The sequence below is a fragment of the Olea europaea genome, unplaced genomic scaffold (assembly GCF_002742605.1).
Source record: "Olea europaea var. sylvestris unplaced genomic scaffold, O_europaea_v1 scaffold908, whole genome shotgun sequence".
NCBI classification, from domain to species: Eukaryota; Viridiplantae; Streptophyta; class Magnoliopsida; order Lamiales; family Oleaceae; genus Olea; species Olea europaea.
Genome location: NW_019267557.1, coordinates 311,748 through 333,369, shown reverse-complemented (window position 1 = coordinate 333,369; position 21,622 = coordinate 311,748). Strand labels below are relative to the sequence as shown.

At 35.7% G+C, this 21,622-nt stretch overlaps 1 protein-coding gene across 5 annotated transcripts; it reads right to left on the bottom strand.

The window, feature by feature from the left end:
- Nucleotides 1-3,221: 3,221 nt before the first annotated feature.
- LOC111392256 (protein NLP1-like) lies at nucleotides 3,222-9,576 on the bottom strand. Of its 5 annotated transcripts, XM_023017550.1 has the most exons (6): nucleotides 9,381-9,575; nucleotides 8,827-9,095; nucleotides 8,031-8,734; nucleotides 6,169-6,216; nucleotides 5,210-6,083; nucleotides 3,230-4,567 (listed from the first exon to the last, which is right to left on the bottom strand). In XM_023017550.1, the coding sequence occupies exons 2-6, from the start codon at nucleotides 8,924-8,926 to the stop codon at nucleotides 3,675-3,677; spliced, it is 2,619 nt and encodes an 872-aa protein (XP_022873318.1). In that variant the 5' UTR covers nucleotides 8,927-9,095; nucleotides 9,381-9,575; the 3' UTR covers nucleotides 3,230-3,674. The 5 variants fall into 5 exon arrangements, with proteins under 5 accessions (XP_022873319.1, XP_022873318.1, XP_022873314.1 ...); XM_023017551.1 differs by having other exon boundaries at nucleotides 3,222-4,567; nucleotides 5,366-6,083; nucleotides 8,031-9,095; nucleotides 9,381-9,576; XM_023017546.1 differs by having other exon boundaries at nucleotides 8,031-9,095.
- Between the last annotated feature and the right edge of the window lie 12,046 nt (nucleotides 9,577-21,622).

The window sequence follows — 21,622 nt, the reverse complement described above, 5'->3', positions numbered from 1 at the left end:
ATATAAACTCCAAGTTGATTTCTACAAACGACATATTGAGTTTAATATTGGGGATTACGTTATGGTTCGCATTAGGCTAGAGCGGCGTCTACATGGACCCGCCTCTAAATTGCAAGCTCGTAGTGCTGGTCCTTTTAAAATTTTAAAGCAAGTTGGTCCAAATGCATATATTGTTGACATTACACCACACCTTGGTTACCACTCTACTTTCAATGTTGAGGACCTTGTAGCTTATAAAAGCCATTTCATTCCCTCAGATGATCCTCTGTCATCTCCTTTTGTGGACCTTGATCCTGATTCTTTGGCCCCTTCTAACCCACTACCACCTCTCACAGCACACACAGAAAAAATTGATGCTATTGTAGATGAAGAAACTGTGTTCACTAATGATGGAGAGGTTCAGCTCTTCCTTGTTCGTTGGGTTGGTTGACCAGATTGTGACTGTGCATGGATCTCCAGGGAGACACTACAGCAATTAAATCCAGATTTGTTAGAGTTTTATTGGAGTCAACAAGATCTTCATTGGCCCAGATCGCCTCCCGTCTACCTGAGAGGAGTTGGTGAGGACACTAGGTTCAGACCGCCACTGACGCATTTCTACAGACGCCAGAAGAAGCTTGCTCAGCCACTCAACCTATGGTTGGGAGATTGACGGATGCCTATGGTGATATAGCCACTCGACAGGGTCGGGTTTTCTCTCCCATCCCGGGAGAATTGATGAGGACATCCCAGTCCAGTTTTAATTATTTTAGTTGGACTTAGATTATTTTATTTTTATGGACTTGTGTATTGGGCTTGGCCCTAGGTTTGCAGTATTTTCAGTATTTAAACATATTTTACATTGTTATTTTTCAGTTGATGAATTTGATTAAATAATAAAGTGGCTATAGCCGTTTTCCTCCCTTCTTCCCTGTCTCTGTTCTTCTTCTTCTCCCCCTCCCTCATCTCTTCTTGTTATGTTTATTGAATTATTCACCCTGCATCAAATGGGCTCCCAAGTAACGATCGATTCTTTGACTTTATATCTCACCCTTTGAACCTATCATAAACATACCTTCAACTAATCCTCATCTTAACATGTCATTTACAGAAAGAAACTTAAACTCATGGGGAGATGTAGGACAACAAGCTAACAAGGAGATACTAATTTACTCAAAGAAGCCAAAACAAATGTATGAGGGGAAACTCACACCCGAGGCATCAAAAGAGTTAGAACCGATGATACCTCCAGACACTCATGAAACTTCTCTTATTTCAGACACAATTGAGCTCTCAGATAATGCCCTAACTATTGCCCTCAAGAAACAATCTTGATCATGTTCTCTTCACCCTATCTCAAAATTTGTTTCCTATAATGCTCTATCTGCAGGGTTTCGTACTTTTTCTTCTAACCTTGATAATACAAAAATTCTAAGGGATATTCAAGAAGCCATGACTATTCCAAAATGGAAAGATGCAGTTCTAGAAGAAATGCAAGTGCTTGAGAAAAACAAAACTTGGGAGGTGGTAAAGTTACTGCAAGGAAAAAGATCTGTTGGGTGCAAATGGGTATTTAATGTGAAGTATAAAGTTGATGGGACAGTTGAACGGTATAAAGCTCATCTGGTTACAAAAGGATATACACAGACTTACGACGTTGACTACACAGAAACATTTGCTCCTGTTGCAAAATTGAACCCAATACGGGTTATTTTGTCCTTAGCAGCAAACTTCGATTGACCTCTCCAATAGTTTGACAAAATGCATTTCTGAATGGAGAATTAGAAGAAGAGGCCTTCATGACATTACCGCCAGGCTTCAAGGATGAAGAAAACAAAGTGTGTAAACTTAAAAAATCTTTATATGGTCTCAGACAGTCACCAAGAGCATGGTTTGACAGATTTGCAAGAGTGTTAAAAAGTCAAGGATATCAGCAAGTACAGTTAGACCATAAGATGTTTTACCAACTATTTGAAACTGGAACGAAAGCTATCCTGATTGTATATGTTGATGACATAATATTGACCAGAGATAATATATTGGAACTAGAGAGACTTATGAAAAACTTGGGAACGAAATTTGAAGTAAAAGATATTGGTCAGATGAGATATTTCTTGGGAATGGAGGCAGTCAGATCAAAGAAGGGAATTAGTGTTTCACAGCGAAAATACATTCTTGATCTTCTAACTGAAACATGCATGCTTGGATGTAAACCTAGTAAAACTATGGACCAAGGAAGAAAAGGGGAAGACACTAAAATCAATTAAAAATGATAGATATCAACAGTTAGTTGGCAAACTAATCTGCCTTTCACACACTAGACCTGACATTGCATTCGCAGTTAATGTGGTAAGCCAATACATGCATTCTCCAAAGGAAGCTCACTTAGAGGCAATATACAGAATATTTAGATATCTCAAAGGTACTTCTGGAAATGAACTCTAAGAAAAATGAAAGAAAGTGAGTAGAGGCTTTACTGATGCAGATTGGGTTGGATCAATAGAAGATAAGAGATCAACTACTGGCTACTGTACCTTCGTATGGGAAAATTTGGTAGCTAGAAGCAGTGTTGAAATTGAGTTTAGAGCTGTTGTATAAGGTATATGCGAAGGACTATGGATAAAGAAACTACTGGAGGAATTACAGATTGTTGTAAATCTTCCAATCAAGCTCTATTGTGACAACAAAGCTGCTATAAATATCTCTCTCAATCAAGTTCAACACGATCGAACCAAACACGTAGAAGCAAACAGAAACTTCATAAAATAAAAAGTTCAAGATGGGATTCTATGTATGACCTATGTACCTACAAAAAAACAAATTGCAGATATCTTCACCAAATGACTCTCTCGACCAAATTTCTAGAATTTAATTAGCAAGTTGGATACGATTAATATCTACGATCCAACTTGAGGGGGAGTGTAGAAATCTTGAAAGTTTAGGAAATATTTTTTATTACCTTGTAATTTGATTATGTTTGATTAGGTACGTTATTTAGATTAGGTAAGATTCATGTTTCCTTTTTTCAAAACTTACCTAGTTTAGTTCTCTACTTGTAAATGTTCTCTTTCTTCGCTTGTCTACACGATAGTGTTGGTGTGCACCTTTGGCTGTTATCCTAAATTTTTCTACTCTGCTCTGGAATTCACTTTCTTTAAACTCGGTCTATAACTGGAGTAAATTGTAAATCATGGATGCACAATTTCACGTTATTTATGTTTGGGAGAAAAAGAATATGAAAATAGTTGAATATTAACAATTCATCAACTCCGTTTATATACATATACAAGGTCTAAATCATATGCTAACAGAAGCTCAATCTGAGCAGGAAAACTAACAAAAATAAGTTGAAATTATTAGGTCACTCTGTATAAGTGATAATATTGTTACAGCAGCAGTCTTTAATTTCACACATAATTCTAAGAAAGGAGTTGAGGGATCATCATGATCATAAAATACATCAATGCCCTCGTAGACTGGACTCATATGAGTGTACCATGGATTAAAATCCCCCAGCCTCAGGAAAAGGGAAATACAATGCAATGCGGAAAAATAAAATAAAAAGAGAAAGGAGGAGGTTTACTAACTAACAGAACTTTTAGCAAACCAATCTTTTGCCAAGTTTCTGGCTTTGAAGTGGAAGTCCAATTCAGAACTCGTAGAAGTATTTTTCTTTCCATGGAAGTAGATTCTCTTTAGAATGGGCCACCATTACTACCAAATGAACTTCCAAGACTTGGATGATAAGATTGATTGACAGAAAGTTTCATTGTGTGCCTCCTTGATGATTTGTGTATGTCTATACATTCTTCAAGATCCGCGTCACATGTCAAAAGCACCCACTCAGATTCGTCATCCAAATATTTTAGGTCAACCTTATTGACATCATCTATTTTGAAACGTCTAAAAATTTCTCGTTGTAGATCTCCAAAACCCCAGTTTGGTTGCAGACTGAACCGGATCTTTTCTTCCCCAAAACTGGCTTTTACTCTTAAATTACTCACATCATGCAACACCTGGCTTCTACTCTTTGGCAGGGGAAGTGGAGCCTCAATAGATGCATGCTCACTGATTATCTTATGGCTTTGGGATCTAACCAGAAGCTTTGTTTCATCTTGGCCCAAGTCGAGTAATTCTGCATCACTCCGTGCTCTCTTTAGCATCCCTCCAGTCTGTTCAGCTAATAAAGCTTCTCCACTGCTGGAGACATTGAAGGGGAATGATGATTTCTTCAAACCGGTAGAACAGCAGAAACTAGAACTGGAGCTATGACTACCCGAAGAAGAAGGTGATTTTGAAGTAGTGTTTCCTGGGCTTAATAGGCTGCCATCGGGCTGTCTGTTCAACTGCTCTAAATGATCACTCATCTTGGATGTTGATAAGTGGCTGCTTCCTGGTAAATTTGGGGATACAAGTTCTGGGAAGTTGTTGTAGAAAGAACTAAGTTGAATAGAACCCTCGGCACCCTGGACTGAATCCATCACAACTTGAAGTTTCCTCAATGAGTGACCAACTTTTTTGATCTTTCGAGAGGGCCACCTTGTGATTCCATGCTGTCTGCATATTCTTTTCAAGGTTGTGGGACACACTGCAAGAGTAACAAAATGGTCATTTACATTGAGATGGAGATGCCTCTGCAATAACTTATGTTAAGACTAACATCTCATACCAGAGAATCCTGTTAATTTTCAACGAAAATAGCCCTATAATTCTACAAATTCTCATCAAAGTTCACATACTACTCTTAGACAGCCAATATGGCAGTGGATGCAAAGGGTCTTCTATCAGCTAATATCCTACTCATATAATACATCTGAAAGCTCAAAATGGAGGAATAAAAGCAAAGTTTGCCAGCACAACTAAGGTTCTAATTTATTCGATATTTATCATGATATGCAGGGCAGCTTATCAAAGATTTGAAAGCCAGAATTTGACATGTAGGTAAGGAATCTTATTGGAAAGTGTTTATATATCTATGCTAGTCGGGAATTGCTAGCTGAAAATCTCAACTCTATCCAACACTTTGAAGACCCAGAACTTTTGTGCAGAAAGGTCACGACATATTGAACTCAGAGAATCGGGGATCAGTAACAATTTGAAGTTTTCTTGGAATTTATCTAGACTAACACACTCTTTGTATTGAACAAGGGAGAAAGTCCATGACATATCATATTGAAACATTAATTAATATTGAAATTCATTTTATTTACTTGTGATGGTGTTTTCATACCCCCTATATTCTTGGCAGCATCTTTTAGACTCCCAGCAAAGTATTGCTGAAGTACTTGCAAGCTAATAGTCTTCTCAGTCTTGGTTCGCATCTTTTGACTTGTTCTTTTAGAACCTGAGGACGCATGCTCACTAACAAAAGAGAAGTCTCCAGTACCTTCGCCAGTTCCTTTGGATACAGAATCTTGCTGGATGTTATTCTCTGAGGATACCGGCACATAATGTATCTCCATCCCAGAGTTATCCCATTCTGTTGTCACCCGGAACTCTTCTGTCGGCTCCTCCTTGTGAGATTCCAAAGAATCAGACTTTGGAAATGAAGTTTCTACGGCCAACTCCTGATCCATAACAACACGTAAACTCTGACAAGATTGTTTTATGACCGAGGACAGTGAGTTGAGCATCTCTCTCTGGTCTTCAGAATCTTTACAATCTGGTGGCAAGAAAAATTCCAAAACAAAATCAGCTGTTCCAGTGTATGTACTCCTGAGACGTATTGCCACAGCAGCGCGCAAGTCAAACATCCTTGCGTGATGCGAGAGAGGATATTCCGTCTTGCAGAAAACTGTCATGTCCTCAGCAAAACATGGTTGATTTGTCATGAATGCTTTCCCAACAATGCCTTCGCCTTTAAGTAAATGATGATCTGAGCATGCCTTATGAAAGCCAACAACTTGTGGATCAGCCACATAGCAAGCAGAGTCAATCGTCGAAACACAATGAATATAGTTCTTGTCAGAGTGCCGGCAACCGCCTTTACCCTGTTGAATACAAGGCGCCCAGGCCTGTGCCAAAGGCAATTTATGTGTGGTGCAGACACATATCAAGACATCTTTAATCTCTGTCAAAGCGGCTCGGTAAGGCTCATTGCAATCCTGATACAAAATCGCAACTGCACTATTAGGATCTATTGTACAGATGTAGATGATATAATACTGAGCGTGTAAAGATTTTAACTACCTCCGCTTTCAGCGAACTCGGGATTTCAGAACTCTTCAGATCAACTGCCTGTAAGAGAAATTTTAGTTAGATAAAGAGAAATTATGCCCTTCAATTTAGTACATGATAAAGGCCGAACACGAAAGAGAACACATCAGTACATAAGAGCAGGGATGTACCACCGTATCTTCGTAAATACAGGAGGAAACGAAGCACAAAGAAATTTATTATTATTATTATTATTAATTATTTATGGCTTTCTAGGATCTCAAAGGTGAATCTTCATTGAGAAAACTCAGATGTCGTCATGACCTATTGAACAAACTCATTTAAAGGCTTAAATGGATGAGGTATGCTACAAATACAGGGTTTTTGTGCATAAAAATTTTCACTGAAACATCATTCAAAGATGGGGGAAAAAAACATAAAACACATATTGACAGGATTTTTCCATTTCAAAATCCCGTATGAATTTTGAAAGTTTTTCCTGTGCTCAGGGAAAATCTTAGAAGGACAAAGAGGAGGTAAATTTATTTTATCTATTTGATTTTTTTCAACAGCATACCCCTCTCGAGTTGGCTTGGCTAGACAATTTTTTTTAATAGAAGTCTCGTACATGTATAGTTTCGCTTTGTCTGCTCTAATATCATATCGAACAGTCTTATCAAAAATCTTTAAGCAATAGAAAGGGAAAAATTTAGGGGATGTTCTCTTCGTATTTCAATTTTTTGTGATTTGAGTTTTAAATTTATTTTGGATTTTGTGTTTTGAATGTCAGTTTTGAAATTGTTAAAAATATGTTATTTTCGTCATTTGGAAAAAATGTTTCTTAAATCATAGAATTGAAAATGCGTGTATGTTTTTCTCATTCTTTTTGTCTTCTACCATGGGCAATTTTCGCCCCCTCCATGAGCCGCCATCTTCTTCCTCATAAACCAACCACCACCCACCACCTAGACGAGTAGATCCCAGCATCACTCGAACCCCTCACCGCCCTCTACAACGTCCAATGATTATTTGACCAAGAACCTGCTGGAAATAGCCCCAACAAATTGCGCTACCACCACAGTTTCGGCCTTATTAAAACCATTGCCGGCCACCTTTTTTATCGAGGACCACCACCAATCCACTCCTCTCAACAAGGCGCATCCAATACTACCATGGGTCACCTTCAATTATGTCTAGAATCGGCTGATTTTATGGAAGCCGTCAATGAGTTTTGAAGCGAGTCGTCTGGGGGTGGGCAATCGATCGGTGGTGGTGCGTGACCTTGGGCATCGCCGGAGGTGGAGATTTCGGTAGAAGCAGTTTGCACCAGATCAGTTTTTGAGGATGATTACTGATCGATTTTGGTATATGTTTGGGTTGTTGTTTGTGTGGTAATCGAAGAGGGGATTGAGGCTTCACAATGGTATGTAAATCTGGTGGTTCTGGAGGAAGTTGCCCTGAGTTTAAAGGGTTGGAAAGTGGCAGCTCCATTGTTTTGGCAGAAGAAAGTTGGGGAAATGGAAATGACTGTTTTCCATGTTTTCATTCCAGGAGTGTTTGGCTTGAAAATGCCCGAAACGTCTTTTTGACGTTTTGAGTTTTATATATATATATATATATATATATATATTTCAAGAGTTCATTTTCGAAAATGGAAAAGAGAATACATTTTCACTAATTTGGAAAATCGTAAACAGCGAAGAGGATAGCCCTTTATATTTTGAACTTCTGTATTCAGCATGACCCTTGGGCAGAATACATGCTCAAAGTTTTAACTTGGACTGAGACTCTTAACAAACTATATTCAGCCAAGTTTAATGGGAGTTTTAACTTCTTCATGATTGAACAGAAAAATGAAACTGAAAAGCAAGTTAGAAGAAAGAAGAAGACAGTACCTCGAGAGCTTTACAAACGTTTTCAAGTTCAGGGACTTTCTGACTTGTTGTCAGAATCTCGACGACTCCCAAGCAGTTGCCGCTGCTTCTTTCGAAAACAGGAAGTGCAAGTGATCCGCTAACATTGTGCTGCTGTGCATGATCAACTCGTGGATATTCCTCTCTTTTGAAAAAGCGAACATCAGGAGTCCATTCTGGCAATTTATTCAAGAAGACCCGACCGGGCAACCCGACAAGATCCTTAGAGTCCTCCTCAGCTGCAAATTGATAATTTCGAGAGACATCTCTGTACTCTGCAAGACTCTTGCTGTTTGAATTCAATGAAAATGGTTGATTGTAAGTTGTGAGAACATGCCTGCCTCCTTTTTTTATGGGCACCCAAATCTGAATAAGGACGTCTCTATCTCTTGTGGAGTCTCTCAGGTACTCAATAGCCTGCACCAGTCTCTTCTTCGGTGAAATAGTACGGGTTGGATTTCTACTTGGTCCAACCCACAACCTTCTATTTGCTTCGGTGCCTTCAACCAGAAAATCCCAAGATTGGGATACAGATGTTGGAGGAGAAGTGCCTTGCTGGTTTTGCACTTGATTTCCAGGAAATTCATCCATTTGGGAAGAGTTAAAAGTTAGATTATCAATGAAATTTGGTCTTTCAATTTCTTTTAAGAAACTTTCCTGATGTGGAGTTGAGTTCAAGTTAGTATCTGAAATAGTAAAGGAGCATGGAGGAGAAGTTAAATTGGGTGAATTAGATGCAGTAGGCTGCCAAAAGTTGGATCCATAAGTAGTCTCTAACCAAAAACCGTCAAAGAAGAGTTCATCCATGAGATTGAAATTAATTGTGTTGTTGGATGCACCATCTTCCATGATGAATACTTGTCAAACTTCCATTCCATAAAGCCTAGAATCAATTGAGACAACAAAATCAAGATCCAAAACACAGAAGCAGCATAAATATGAAAAACAAGAAGAGGAACTTCCAGGAAGGATTCCTTTCCGTTGTCTTCGAAAACCCATTCAGCCCGGGAGGTAGTACAAACATCGTCTATTAAAAATTCTTTGCAACTGCAATCACAAATGCATTTCAGAGGGTAGAAGCCAAACACGCCGTCAAGCACAAGCTCAATAGCAGCCAATATTATTGTATTTCACGTAAAAAGGAGGGGGGTGGGGAGTAACTGGGTTGATGCTGGAAAAGATTTGAAAGAAAATCGCAAAAAATGTTTCAGGATTCTGAGCGACACAAATTCAAATACAAGCATCCAGTACTCTTTCAGCAACGGTAGAAGAAAGAAAAAAGTTCACAAAAATGAAAATAGAGGTGAAAAAAGTCATAGCAAAGGCACTCACTTTGAGTATATTCTTTGGGAATCCTTCGAGTGATTGGTAGATATGATGATTACTGGTAATTGTTCGCTTCCAGTCTCAGAATCTTATCCACAATAAAAGAACATTTCTGTTTCAAATATTTGTTTCTTGGAGGTTGTTTTTCGGGAAATAGGGTGGGTGAGGACTGACTCAAAGATTGATTTAATGAGAAAAGTGGCGAAGTTGAAGTTGCTCTTATTATGCAAAAAATGCCGCTTCCGCTGCTCATGATAATGGGACCCACGAAAAGGACTCAAAAATTAAAATCCAAAGGAAAATGCTGTTCGAACAGGGTAATGTCGGCCAGGGGCTATAGGCGACGCCAGCTCTTCTAGCACGGCCCAAAATGAAAATGGCCCTTGTTTGATAGAAAAGTCAACAGTTAATTTTAACCATATGTTTTATGAGATCCACAACTTTTTAATCACACATTTTAATAACTTTTATCAAAATTTATTAAAAATTTTATTTTAATCCTCACCAAATAAAGGTCGGATGTAGCTGAACTTCAACAGCAGCTCAAACTTCCATGTCATGAATTCAGGATTCATGTTACTTTGATTTGATGCTTATCACTTGGAACTATTCCTCTTAGCATCTTCCATCTTCTTGAATTTTTGTGACCTCAAGATTGCCACATAATATAAGGGATAATTGCAGTCACACTTCCAAAGCTCTCAAATTTTTATAACTTTTACCTTAACCTTTTATTTTTGCACCATTGATAAACCTTTCAATTGTGTGTGACTAGAGGACAAATGGATTATTTTCATCCTAATTATCGGCAATTGACAAAAAAAAAAAAAAAATTGACCACATTTTAATCAATTTTAAAAGAACAAAATGGTAACTTCACAATTTTCACATGAAAATAAATAAAATTACGGGGTAGTGGGTTTTGTGCCCCTCACAATCTTCACCCATTCATGGTTTACTTTTCTTTTCCAATCTCTATGGTTTTCAAAATTCATATCTTCACAACTCACGGACCAAATTTGACTCCTTGTAGGCGCAGTGTACAAGTAGCTCTTGTTTCCTGACCTGATGGGGCATATTTCGTGATTTACCTCTCTCACAAATCTCGAGGCGGGAGGTGATGAGGGCCCTCAAGTTTGTGGTTCTATCTTTTTTAAAACAATGACGGATCTAAAGAATTAGCTTTGGTGCCAGTTGTCATTTTTTGTGCTCTTCATTTTGGGAACAATGATAGGATTCTTTAATTCCTGATTTTGATATTTTTTGTGTTTATAGTTAGAAAGTAATTGCTTTTTTAATCTATTAATTTTGTTACTTACATATTCAACAAATGTATTGAACAAGTGCTATGGACCTGGGAATGGCTATGGGAGTTCTTAGAGGGCATAATAAAGTCGATGCTAGCACTGGCAATGATATTGGTGACGGTGATATTGTCATATTTTCATAGGTTTGGTTTGAAAGACGAAATGACTCATTCTGTTTTTAGGGCTTTTCTTCAACTATTAGTTGTTGGGTTTGTTCTATAATTCATTTTCACTCAGAAAAATATTAAATGGATCGTTCTAGCATTTCTTTTCATGGTATATTTTTCTCTTTCTCTCTAGTTTTGATTGCTTATGGATATTCACGTGATTTATTTTTAATCAGTTTAGTTTTTGTAAGAACATTGATGATCCTTTCATTGTAGTAATCAGAATTCGGAACTTGGTTAGCAAATGGCAAGGAATGGAAGAAGGTTGTTTGTTGTAATAGTTCACCATGGCGGCGGCGATGTTGTGGTGTTCGTGGTTGGCAATAGCAATGGCGATAGCGGTGGTCGACTTGTTTTGGTTGGGTGGAGTGGGGTGTGGTGGGGTGGGGATAGATGGGGAAAGGTGGGGGTTGGGGAGAAAGAAGATGGATTATTTATTTATTTTGTTGGTTTTTTATTTAAGTTTTTTAATTATTTTATTTGAAAAATTAAGGTTACCATCTTGTCCGTTTGAAATTGATTAAAATGTGGTTAAAATCACTTTTAGGTCGACTGACGACAATTTGTACAAAAATCATTCATTTGTCCTCCAATCGTATGCAATTTAAAGCTTTACGATTGATGATGCAACAATTGAAATGTTGGTATAAAAATTGTAAAAATTTGAAAGGTCAGGACCGTAGCTACAATTATCCCCACAATAAATTACCCTCCAAGTAAACTTGACTTTCAACGTTAGTTAAACTTCCAAAGTTGGTTAGCCTTCCTCGATTTCTTGCTCCCATTCTTGCTCGTAAAAAACACAAAGAAGGAATTTTTGTTAGTGAAGTGATCCAAGGAGAACAAAGTTCAATTACCTTGACAATCAAGATTTTAGCTTTGGCGATATGTACAACATTATGGATGACCTAATTGTTGAAAAAAAATAATAATAAGTTGCCTCCAGGGCATATCTCCCAGTGGCAAAGGGGAGGGCGGATAGGGCTCAGTGCGGCAGTGTGCAGAGTTCGATTCCCCGCAAGGTGGAATTGGCTTTGTTGCAAACGGGAGTTACCATATGGGTTAACAGCCTTAGCCTATCCATGTGCTCTCCACCCTGGCTCCTGGGAGGCATATCCTGCGATTTACTTCCTCCACGATGGCCCAGGGCAGGGTCCGTGGGGGCCCTTAAGGTTGGGGTTCAACCTTTTTAAAAAATAATAATAAGTTATAAAACTTTCAAATTAAATATTAAAAAATTTCAGTTTTTTATTTTAATTCTTAAGTTTTGTTTTATTTTTTATTTTTTCAGTTTTGTGTTTAATTTTAGATTAAAAACAAAATTTAATCCCATTATTATATTTGTAACATATGTTGAATTTTATTAATTTTCATAATGAGATGGTTGAATTCTTCTTATTGAAAATCTTTATCATGATTCTTCCATGGTTCTTAATATGGAAGTCAGTTACTTGTGGCATGAACGATTGGGTCATGTTGGTAATATGAAGATCAAGAAACTTATATCTAAACTTGATTCCAAAATCTCAAATTGGTAGTAATAAGTGTGAAGTTTGTGTACAAGTCAAACAAACTAAGAGACCTTTTAAATCTGTTAGAAGGGACACAAACCTTTTAGAATTGATTCATAGTGATGTTTGTGATTCTAATAGATTGCCAACAATAGCTGGTAATAAATATTTTGTAAATGATAAGTTCAAAATCTATAAAGCGGAGGTTGAAAATCAATTAGAACGTAAGATAAAAATTTTGAGATCGATAGAGGAGGAGAATATACTGGGAATAATCTTAACGATTACATGAGGATAATGGTATAATACACGAAGTAACACCCCCTTATTCACCAAAATCCAATGGTACTGCAGAAAATGAAGAATAGAACTTTAATGGATATGGTAAATGCTATGCTCATAAGCTCCAGAGCACCTAAAGACTTATGGGGTGAAGCTGTCGTAACTTCTTGTAACATATTGAATCGAGTAATTGTTAAAGACAATATTAAAACTCCATATGAGCTATGGAAAAAGAGATCTCCTAGATTAGATTTTCTAAAAGTGTTGGGGTGTTTGGCAAAGGTAATTATATACCTAGTCATAAAAGAAAGAAAATAGTACCAAAAACCGTTGATGCTATTTTCATAGGATATGTTCAAAATAGTAGTGCAAATAGGTTCTTGATTAGAAATTCCGAAGTAGGTGACATTAAAAATAATACTATCATTGAAGCTAGAGATGCTACTTATTTTGAAGATGTTTTCCCATTAAGACTACAATTTAAAGTGAACCCTCGACTTCTAAGAAAGTTGTTTTAAATAATACTCCATCTAGTTCATCTTTAGAAGATATAGTTGAACATGAATTTAGGAGGAGTAAAAGGACTAGGAAAGAGAAATCATTTGGAAAAGAATTCTATAAATATTTAGTTGAAGGTGAACCTGAAACATATAAAGATGCTATGGTTTCTATTGATGCACCTTATTGGAAAGAAGCCATCAATGATGAGTACGAGTCAATTATACAAAATAATACTTGGGTTTTATGTGATTTACCTCGAGGAAGTAAGGCAATTGAATGTAAGTGGGTATTTAAAAAGAAGTTAAAACATGATGGAAGTATAGATAAATATAAAGTTAGGTTAGTAGCTAAAAGATTCACCCAAAACGAAGGAGATGATTATTTTGATACATATTCTCCAGTTGCTAGAATAACTACTATTAGAACATTGTTAGCATTGAGTAGTATTCATAAATTGATCATTCATTAAATGTAAGTTAAGACTGCATTTTTGAATGGTGATTTGAATGAAGAAATATATATGGAACAATTAGAAGGTTTTAAAGTCAAAGGACAAGAACATAGAGTATGTAAATTAATGAAGTCATCACATGGACTAAAACAAGTTCCTAAACAGTGGCATGAAAAGTTCAATAGAGTTATACTAAATTATGGATTTAGAATTAATACACATGACAAGTGTGTATATTGCAAAGAAGATAACAATGAGCATGTAATACTTTGTTTATATGTAGATGATATATTAATATTTGGGACAAATTTAGTATTTGTTAATGATGTGAAGGGTCATTTGTCCAAGAACTTTGAAATGAAAGATTTGGGAGAAGCTCACATAATTTTGGGAATGAAGTTAAGGAAAACTTCTAAAGGAATTTCACTAAATCAATCTAATGCTATTAAAAAGATATTGGAAAAGTTTGGACATTATGACAATAAACCAGTTTCCACTCCATATGATTCAAATGTAGACTTGAAGAAGAATTTAGGTGAACCAGTTTTGCAATTTGAGTATTCTCAAATTATTGGATCTTTGTTGTAGCAAATAGGACAAGACCTGATATAGCCTTTGCTATTGGGAGACTTAGTAGATATACTAACAATCCAAGTAAAGAACATTGGAACACTCTAGAAAGAGTGCTTAAATACCTCCGAGGTACATTAGATTATTCTATAAAATATAAAAACTTTCCAAATGTTATTGAAGGATATAGCGATGCAAACTGGATAATTGATAATGTAGATATTAAATCTACCATCGGATATATATTTACGCTAGGAGGTGGGGACATATCTTGGGGTTCAAAAAGACAAACGATTATCTCTATGAGTACTTCAGAGTCAGAGTTAATTGCATTAGATACAACATGTAATAATGCTGAGTGGCTTAGATATTTATTATTAGACATAACATTAATAAGTAAGCCAATTCCAGCTATTTCAATATATTGTGACTGTAAAGCAGTAACAGAGTTTGTAAATCAATCTCACTCAAATAAGAAGATGAATAAGCATATTCAAGAATGACTTAAGTCAGTTAAGGCCTTTCTTAAGAGAAATGTCATTTCTCTCAATTTCGTGAGATCTGAAAAGAATTTGTCAGATAACTTAACTAAAGCTTTACCCAAAAATGGTGTTAGGTGTTAATGAATCATCGAGGAGGATGAGCCTAAGCCCGTAAAGGAGTCACCTCCGAAAGTAATCCAACCTTTGTGATTGGAGATCCCATGAAGAAGGTTCAATGTGGTAGGAACAACCCATACTACGTGACTCATAATATCACTATATTATTTGTGCTCATCCCTATGGTGATAGTGCTATGATTGTGATGTTAGGAAGGGTTTACCCTAAATGAGCACCGAGGCGGGAATTCTCGCGAGGTGCGGGTTACACGTACCCTTAAGGGACTCACCTATGTAAGAGTTGTCATGAGGCAGTGACTGAGCTATTCTCTAGGGACTCTTACTAGAATCAAGATAAGAGCGTATGGCCATTAACAGCGTTACCCGCTATGAACTAAGCCTAAATCGATACTGTGTGTGGAGCAATTGAAGTTTGGTTAAAAGGGCCAAATTCAAGGCTTAGTCCATTATGGCTCCTTCAAATAGAAATTGTTATCACTAAGTGAGGTTCAAGTCCAAAAGACACTTACACCTATTACATAGTATAATATTGCCACTATATACATATATGTAATTATTTTGAAAGTTTTAAAACTTGTGGGGGATTGTTAAAAAAAAAGTTATAAAACTTTCAAATTAAATATTAATAAATTTCAGTTTTTCATTTTAATTCTTAAGTTTTAAATTTTATTTTTTAATTTTTCAGTTTTGTGTTTAATTTTAGATTAAATACAAAATTTAATCCCATTATTATATTTTTAACATATGTTGAATTTTATTAATTTTCATAATGAGATGCTGAATTCTTCTACTATAAAAAGGGATGGATTTCACATTCTTTTACACAACAAAATCAAACACAAAAATACTCTCTATTCTCTTTTCATATTACTCTTCTCATACTACTCTCTTGTTATTTTTATCTTCTTCTATAAATTTTTGGCTATTGATAAGAGCTTGTTCTTTCTCTCCCTGTGGTCGTGCTCATATAAGGAGAATCGACTGCGAGCTATAAGGGTTTTATCTTGGAGTCGTGCAATGCCAAAAGTACCCGCACGAAGGGGAGGTCATACGACTTTAGGACAACGTTTATCGCGGCTCTCTTAAACTAGCTTTTCTAACTCTATTCTCATTTTTATTTATTTGATTCATGCTTATAATTGATAGTACATTTTACAAATCACGTTAATTTTACAACACTAATCGGCACATAAATCAATGTACTCAACCCGCTAATGAAGCCCCTAGACTTTGTCAACGATGGAATCTTGCAGTTATCTCTCGCTATCCCTATTTGACCTCACATTACCCTAATAGGGCTTGATTACGCCCAAAGTATAACGCGGTGATTGTAGTATAGCTTTGGGGTGTCGTATCCACAGGGAGATGGAAATTTTCTCAAAAAATCAAACAAACTAGGATTTTCGTAATTTTATGTGGGAATGATTTGTTATTTGGAATAAAAATTAATTATCAATATGCGACATAAGTGAAGCTCGGAATTCCCCCAATGGATTGGTGTTAAACTAATGTCAAAAACATATTCAAGATATGGAAATTCGATTCTAAAATTGTTTAATAATGAAAAACTCAATTACATGAATTAAAGATGTCGAAATCACCAAAACCGATTGGGATCCTTCGTTGCTTCACCAAGTTCTTTAGTTTTCCATGGAGTTTCTTGAGCACCAAGATGAAAGAAATAGGTCTGGGGGCGTCTACCTTCGTTTTGGGTGGTTTTGGACATTTATATCCCGTGAAAATTAGGTTACCATAAGAGATTCAATCGTATTAGGAAACTGAGATTCGGCCGCCCAAAAAAACACTATGCGACCGCATGGTTATTGTCATTGCGGTCGCATGGTTATGCACTTTCAGCCTCTTCAATTCTCGATATAGGTGTGTGCGACCGCATAGTAGAAAGGCATGCGACCGCATGGTTCCGCCAGACAGTTTTTAGTGTTTTAATCATAACTTTCTTTTCCGATATCCAATTGAGGTGATTCAAGTTGCATTGGATAGCTAACTCAAAGGGTCAAAATTATTTTTCAGAAGTCATCTCCCAATTCGATAATCTTCCATGTCAAAAATGGGTCCCAACATGAGACTAAAAACTGGTGTGTTAGTTTTCGATTGGAAATTGATGTATTGATCAAACTTTTGACGTTATTTCATCCCTTTGACTTCTTTCCTCATCCACTTGACCTCTAACACTTTTGAATCTTCATCATAATTTTAGACACAAGTTTGGATCATTTGCACTTTAGTCCCCAAACTTTCGTTCTCTTCTACTTTGGTCATTTTTCACTTGTTTCTTTCGAATTTCATCTTTTTTACCAAAATACAACTTAAACCAAAATATAAGAGTAATGAGTGCATTTTAGCATAATATAATCACATGAATGCAATAGTTAAGAGGGGAAAATATGGTATTTTACACTCTTATCAGGGCCACGTGCTCCAAAAAATGTCCTTTACCCAGGATGGCCTTACGTTTAGCTCCCAGGGGCCCTCGCCTTATTTTGCACCACTGATCGATCGAGACGACCAATACTGGAGTAGTCGACCTTGTGCAACTCCACTGATACCTTGGGGGCTCAAGCCAAGGTTCGTCATTGCTAATTCTATACTTCAGGAGTCACGCTCATTGCGTACACATCCCGAGACAATCATTATAACCTTAATTGATTGGTCCAACAATATTATAATGCAATTTATAACGTTGTAAACTCCAATTAATCCTTCTTTGACCAACAATTGAAATCTTCTCTTAATAAATGATATAATCAAAATTAACTACCAAGAAAGAGGTAGACTAATACTTTGAAAGATAGTAATGAATATAGTTCAAGTGTTAGAGTAGAAATTTTTTTTATGAGAACTAAGATTTTCAATAATTTGATTAACTCAAAATGTTTTTCAAGAAACAAATGAATTGATCTTTTAAAGAATGAAAAAGAGAATAGTCAGGATTAATAATTGCCTCGATTCAATGCTCTTTCAAAGTTATTTTGAATGCAAAATTGAAGTAATATTTACAGGAGTCAAAACGCCAAAAAATCTATTGATCTGGATGAGCCATCTGGACGTCCGGATCTGAACTGGACAGTGTAAAAGTAGCCGTTACGCGTCAGATGTAGAATGGTAAAAAATTAGACCACTGGAGCTTCCGAACTTCGAATGGAGAGAAAGTCCCTGGATGCTTTTCTTCATGATAAATTTGATCAATGTAGAGTTTTGAAGGATCTTTTCACTCGACTATTCAAGACGAGATCTTATAATAATTTGATCATCGAGTTAAAATCATTTTCACTTAAATCCTTTTCTTCTGAAAATGATTTTTATACAATCATCTAGTTATAACCCTTTTCTTCCTTATGCATAATTTTTTTTTTTTTAGCTATTTTCGATTTATTTTTTTTTTTTTGAGCTATTCTCGATTCAATGCAAAGAATTAAAGTATTTTACATTTACATATAAATTCAAAGCATCTATGTTCAATGTCAGTATACTTCAAAGTTCTTTCTCTTAAATGCTAGGGTTTTGTCTTTACATCCATCAATATGCCAATTTTCTTTTCGCGTTGATTATTAATTGCACATATCTTGATCTTTGTATTTTCATTTGTATTGACTTTGCGATAATCTCTATAAACACTCAAATGAAATTTGCTAGAAATAAACGCAATTTATTTGTGATAATCAAAATGAGAAGTCAATCATAAGTCAACACTTCGATCTTGATACCATTCTCCATATCTATCGTGAGATAAACTAGGTAGCTGACTCACTAGCTATATACAAATAGGAACGATGTCGATATTAGGAGTATGGTTCTTTTGCTTGATCCGACGATTTCGGGTCCTAGTATAGATTGATGGGCTTCCCACGTTTTCCTTTAGGCAATTTTTCTTTTTTTAACGTTCGTATAGGAAGTAGTACTTCCTCTTCTGCCTCCTCCCCAGTCCCCAGAAACAAGAAAAACGACTACTTCTCCAAAAATTTCATCGTATCCATTTTTCATGATATTATGCATGAATCAGGTATATAATGGTGAATTCTTCAGAAAAAATTGTATCTTCCAGGCCTAATGAATTAGAATTTCCCTATTGATTCAGGTCATTTCGTGACAAACGGATCATTTACGATAAAAAGGATGAGCTTCATTACTCATTTCAGATTTTATTCCTTTGGTGGAAAGTTAGGCATATGCGCCTCCATTGTATTAATTACTTCATTTACATCATGGTAGGTGAATCCTAATCCTCCCAATCCTGTATTGGTGGACCTATAAGATACATCGGGAAATTAAATTACGTACGTTAGTCCATCTTGACATTTAACGGGCGCAACTACGAATTGGATGTTTCTCTCACTATTGTTCTGTATTGTTACATCGACACATCACATTTTTTCAGAAAATGAGAAGACGTATCGATACATTTCAGGGGTAGTGCGGTAAATAGTTCATGGAGGAGTTTGAATCCTATTCTTTTGGGACTGAATGTGTTAATATTATTATTCATATGATAATGTATATTAAGTGTGATTAATAATAATAGTGTATGCGGCAACCTGTGCACTTGTCTTCTTTAATCCTCTGAGGTCGGAGTCGCAAAGAAATCTAACCTTTTTAATCTTGACCCCTCCTTTCTATTATCTTTTTTTCCACATTAAAAAAAGTTGGCTTCAAATTTACGTTAATTACGTCAAAGATTCCCCACTAATTCTCCAGAATCTGCATGGCACCTTTTTTTTTTGCTAGTATCAAAATATTCATATAGTTTATTCCAAAATATCAAAATAAGGAATATCTCAACCCTATATAGTTTAGTTATTGTTTCACAATGATATGAGAATTTACTTTCTAATTTTCCCCTCATATCAACCAGGGGCATAGACAGAGAGGACAACTCTCGACCTTAATCCCAATACGTTTTTTGAGTTATGCTACAAAAACTGGGGTAGGCGACAGGTTTTAAATCCAGGGGACACATGTCACACATTGATTCGGTAGGTTAAAAATAAAAAAAGACAAAATATGTGGTGACACGTAGGCCTGTTTTCAAATGTTGTCTGGAGCCCTGTCTGAGTAGCTTATTCCAAGTTTTTTTTATGTGTAGAACGATTTCTGTTTATGATTTTTTCTTTTATGCAATAGTCCAATATATCGGTCCTTGATTTCACCTCTGGTCATAACAATAGCAATATAATTATATATAAAGGTCATGTTGTGATGTAATGGTAATAATAAACAAAAATGGGACGCCTCTTTAAATCCTCGAGGGCCATTCCATTCACTTTAGTTTCGGATCGCCGCATCCCCTCAAAGTTGAGATTCCAATGGGGTTTGTTGCCCCCTAACCCTATTCTATTTAATTCTCTCCACTAAAAAAGTGGATTCTGTTTCCAGTTCCGTGCAATTACTAGTTACTACTACTGCTTATGCAGAAGCGGTAGGACCCCCACTTGTTGCTTATTGGGAAGCACCTAATCTTAATTAATTACAAACTTAATTATTAATTTTTATTTTTATTTTTTATTAGTGGGGTTAAGTTAATCAATATTGCATTTAACTTCAAATTTAACCAAAGTTGAAGAAATAATTAATTAATTTTTTTATAATCGATACATAGTATGTGTGTCTAATGATGATGGAATATATGTTATAAAAGTCCGCATCACTTATTGATAATTATGGATGTGAAATATATGTTAATGAATTGCCAAACTTATGAATGATGTCACACTAAAGTTCAAGTTCCTGTTTGGTAGAGATTAAAATTAGATTTTTAGTAAATTTTGATAGAAGTTGGTGAAATATATATTTAAAAAGTTGTGATATTCATAAAATATGTGGTAAAAAAAATTGTTTGACTTTTACATAAATTAAAATCTAAATTGTAATCAGTACCAAACAGGGTCCGAATTGTATTTACTATATTGAGTTAATTTCAATAATGATCATAGAAATCCAAACAAATACTCAAATTGGTCACTAAAAATTTTTGTGATTAATTTAGTCACTCAAATTAAAAATATATTACATAATTGATAAATTTTTTACTCTTATTAAAGATGTATCTAACATTATAGCCGTTAAACCTTTAAATGAACTAACAATCAATCCTAAAGCAAACAATTCCTTCCAACTAGTCCACTATTTTAGCTCAGTTGCGACATACTTACTATTTTTAATTAGTTATAAAAATTAGGATTAATGCTAGATTTAAAAAGAGCAATTAGAAATTTTATTTGTAAGCAAGATTTTTTCCCCGTAAAACGCGTTTCATTTTGAAATTATGTCACACTATGAACATAATAATTGTTGGTCGATATCAAGATTTAATGGGCTGATGTTGAATCCGTAGTGGATACAACTAATAGAGTGACCAATTTTAAAATTTCAGTCGAACTTTATTGACCATTTATGAAATTAACAATTAATATATTTGTATGTCTCTTTTATCCACGGGCTTATGTCAGACTAATGCTGTTTAGAAAGTGGAATATTAATGAAATAACAAAAGGTGACTGCATTTTGCGTATAAAATACCGATTTGCATTATGTTTCGTGCATTCCAAACGAGAGCTCAAGGGATGGGGAAACCCTAATTAATTAAATTTATATTTTATTCATTTATTTAGTGTTAGGCTGAATGGCCCACTCGTCTCCCAGCCAGTGGTATCTTCTTCCACATCAGTATCTCGTCGGATTCCACAAATGTCCAACCTAATTATTTTATTACATAACTTATACTCCTGATATCAAACGTCATGTTTTTGAAATTGATTTATTTGTATACTTTTAATATACATAATCCTTTATATCACTCACAAGCGAGCCCAAACGTAATAAATT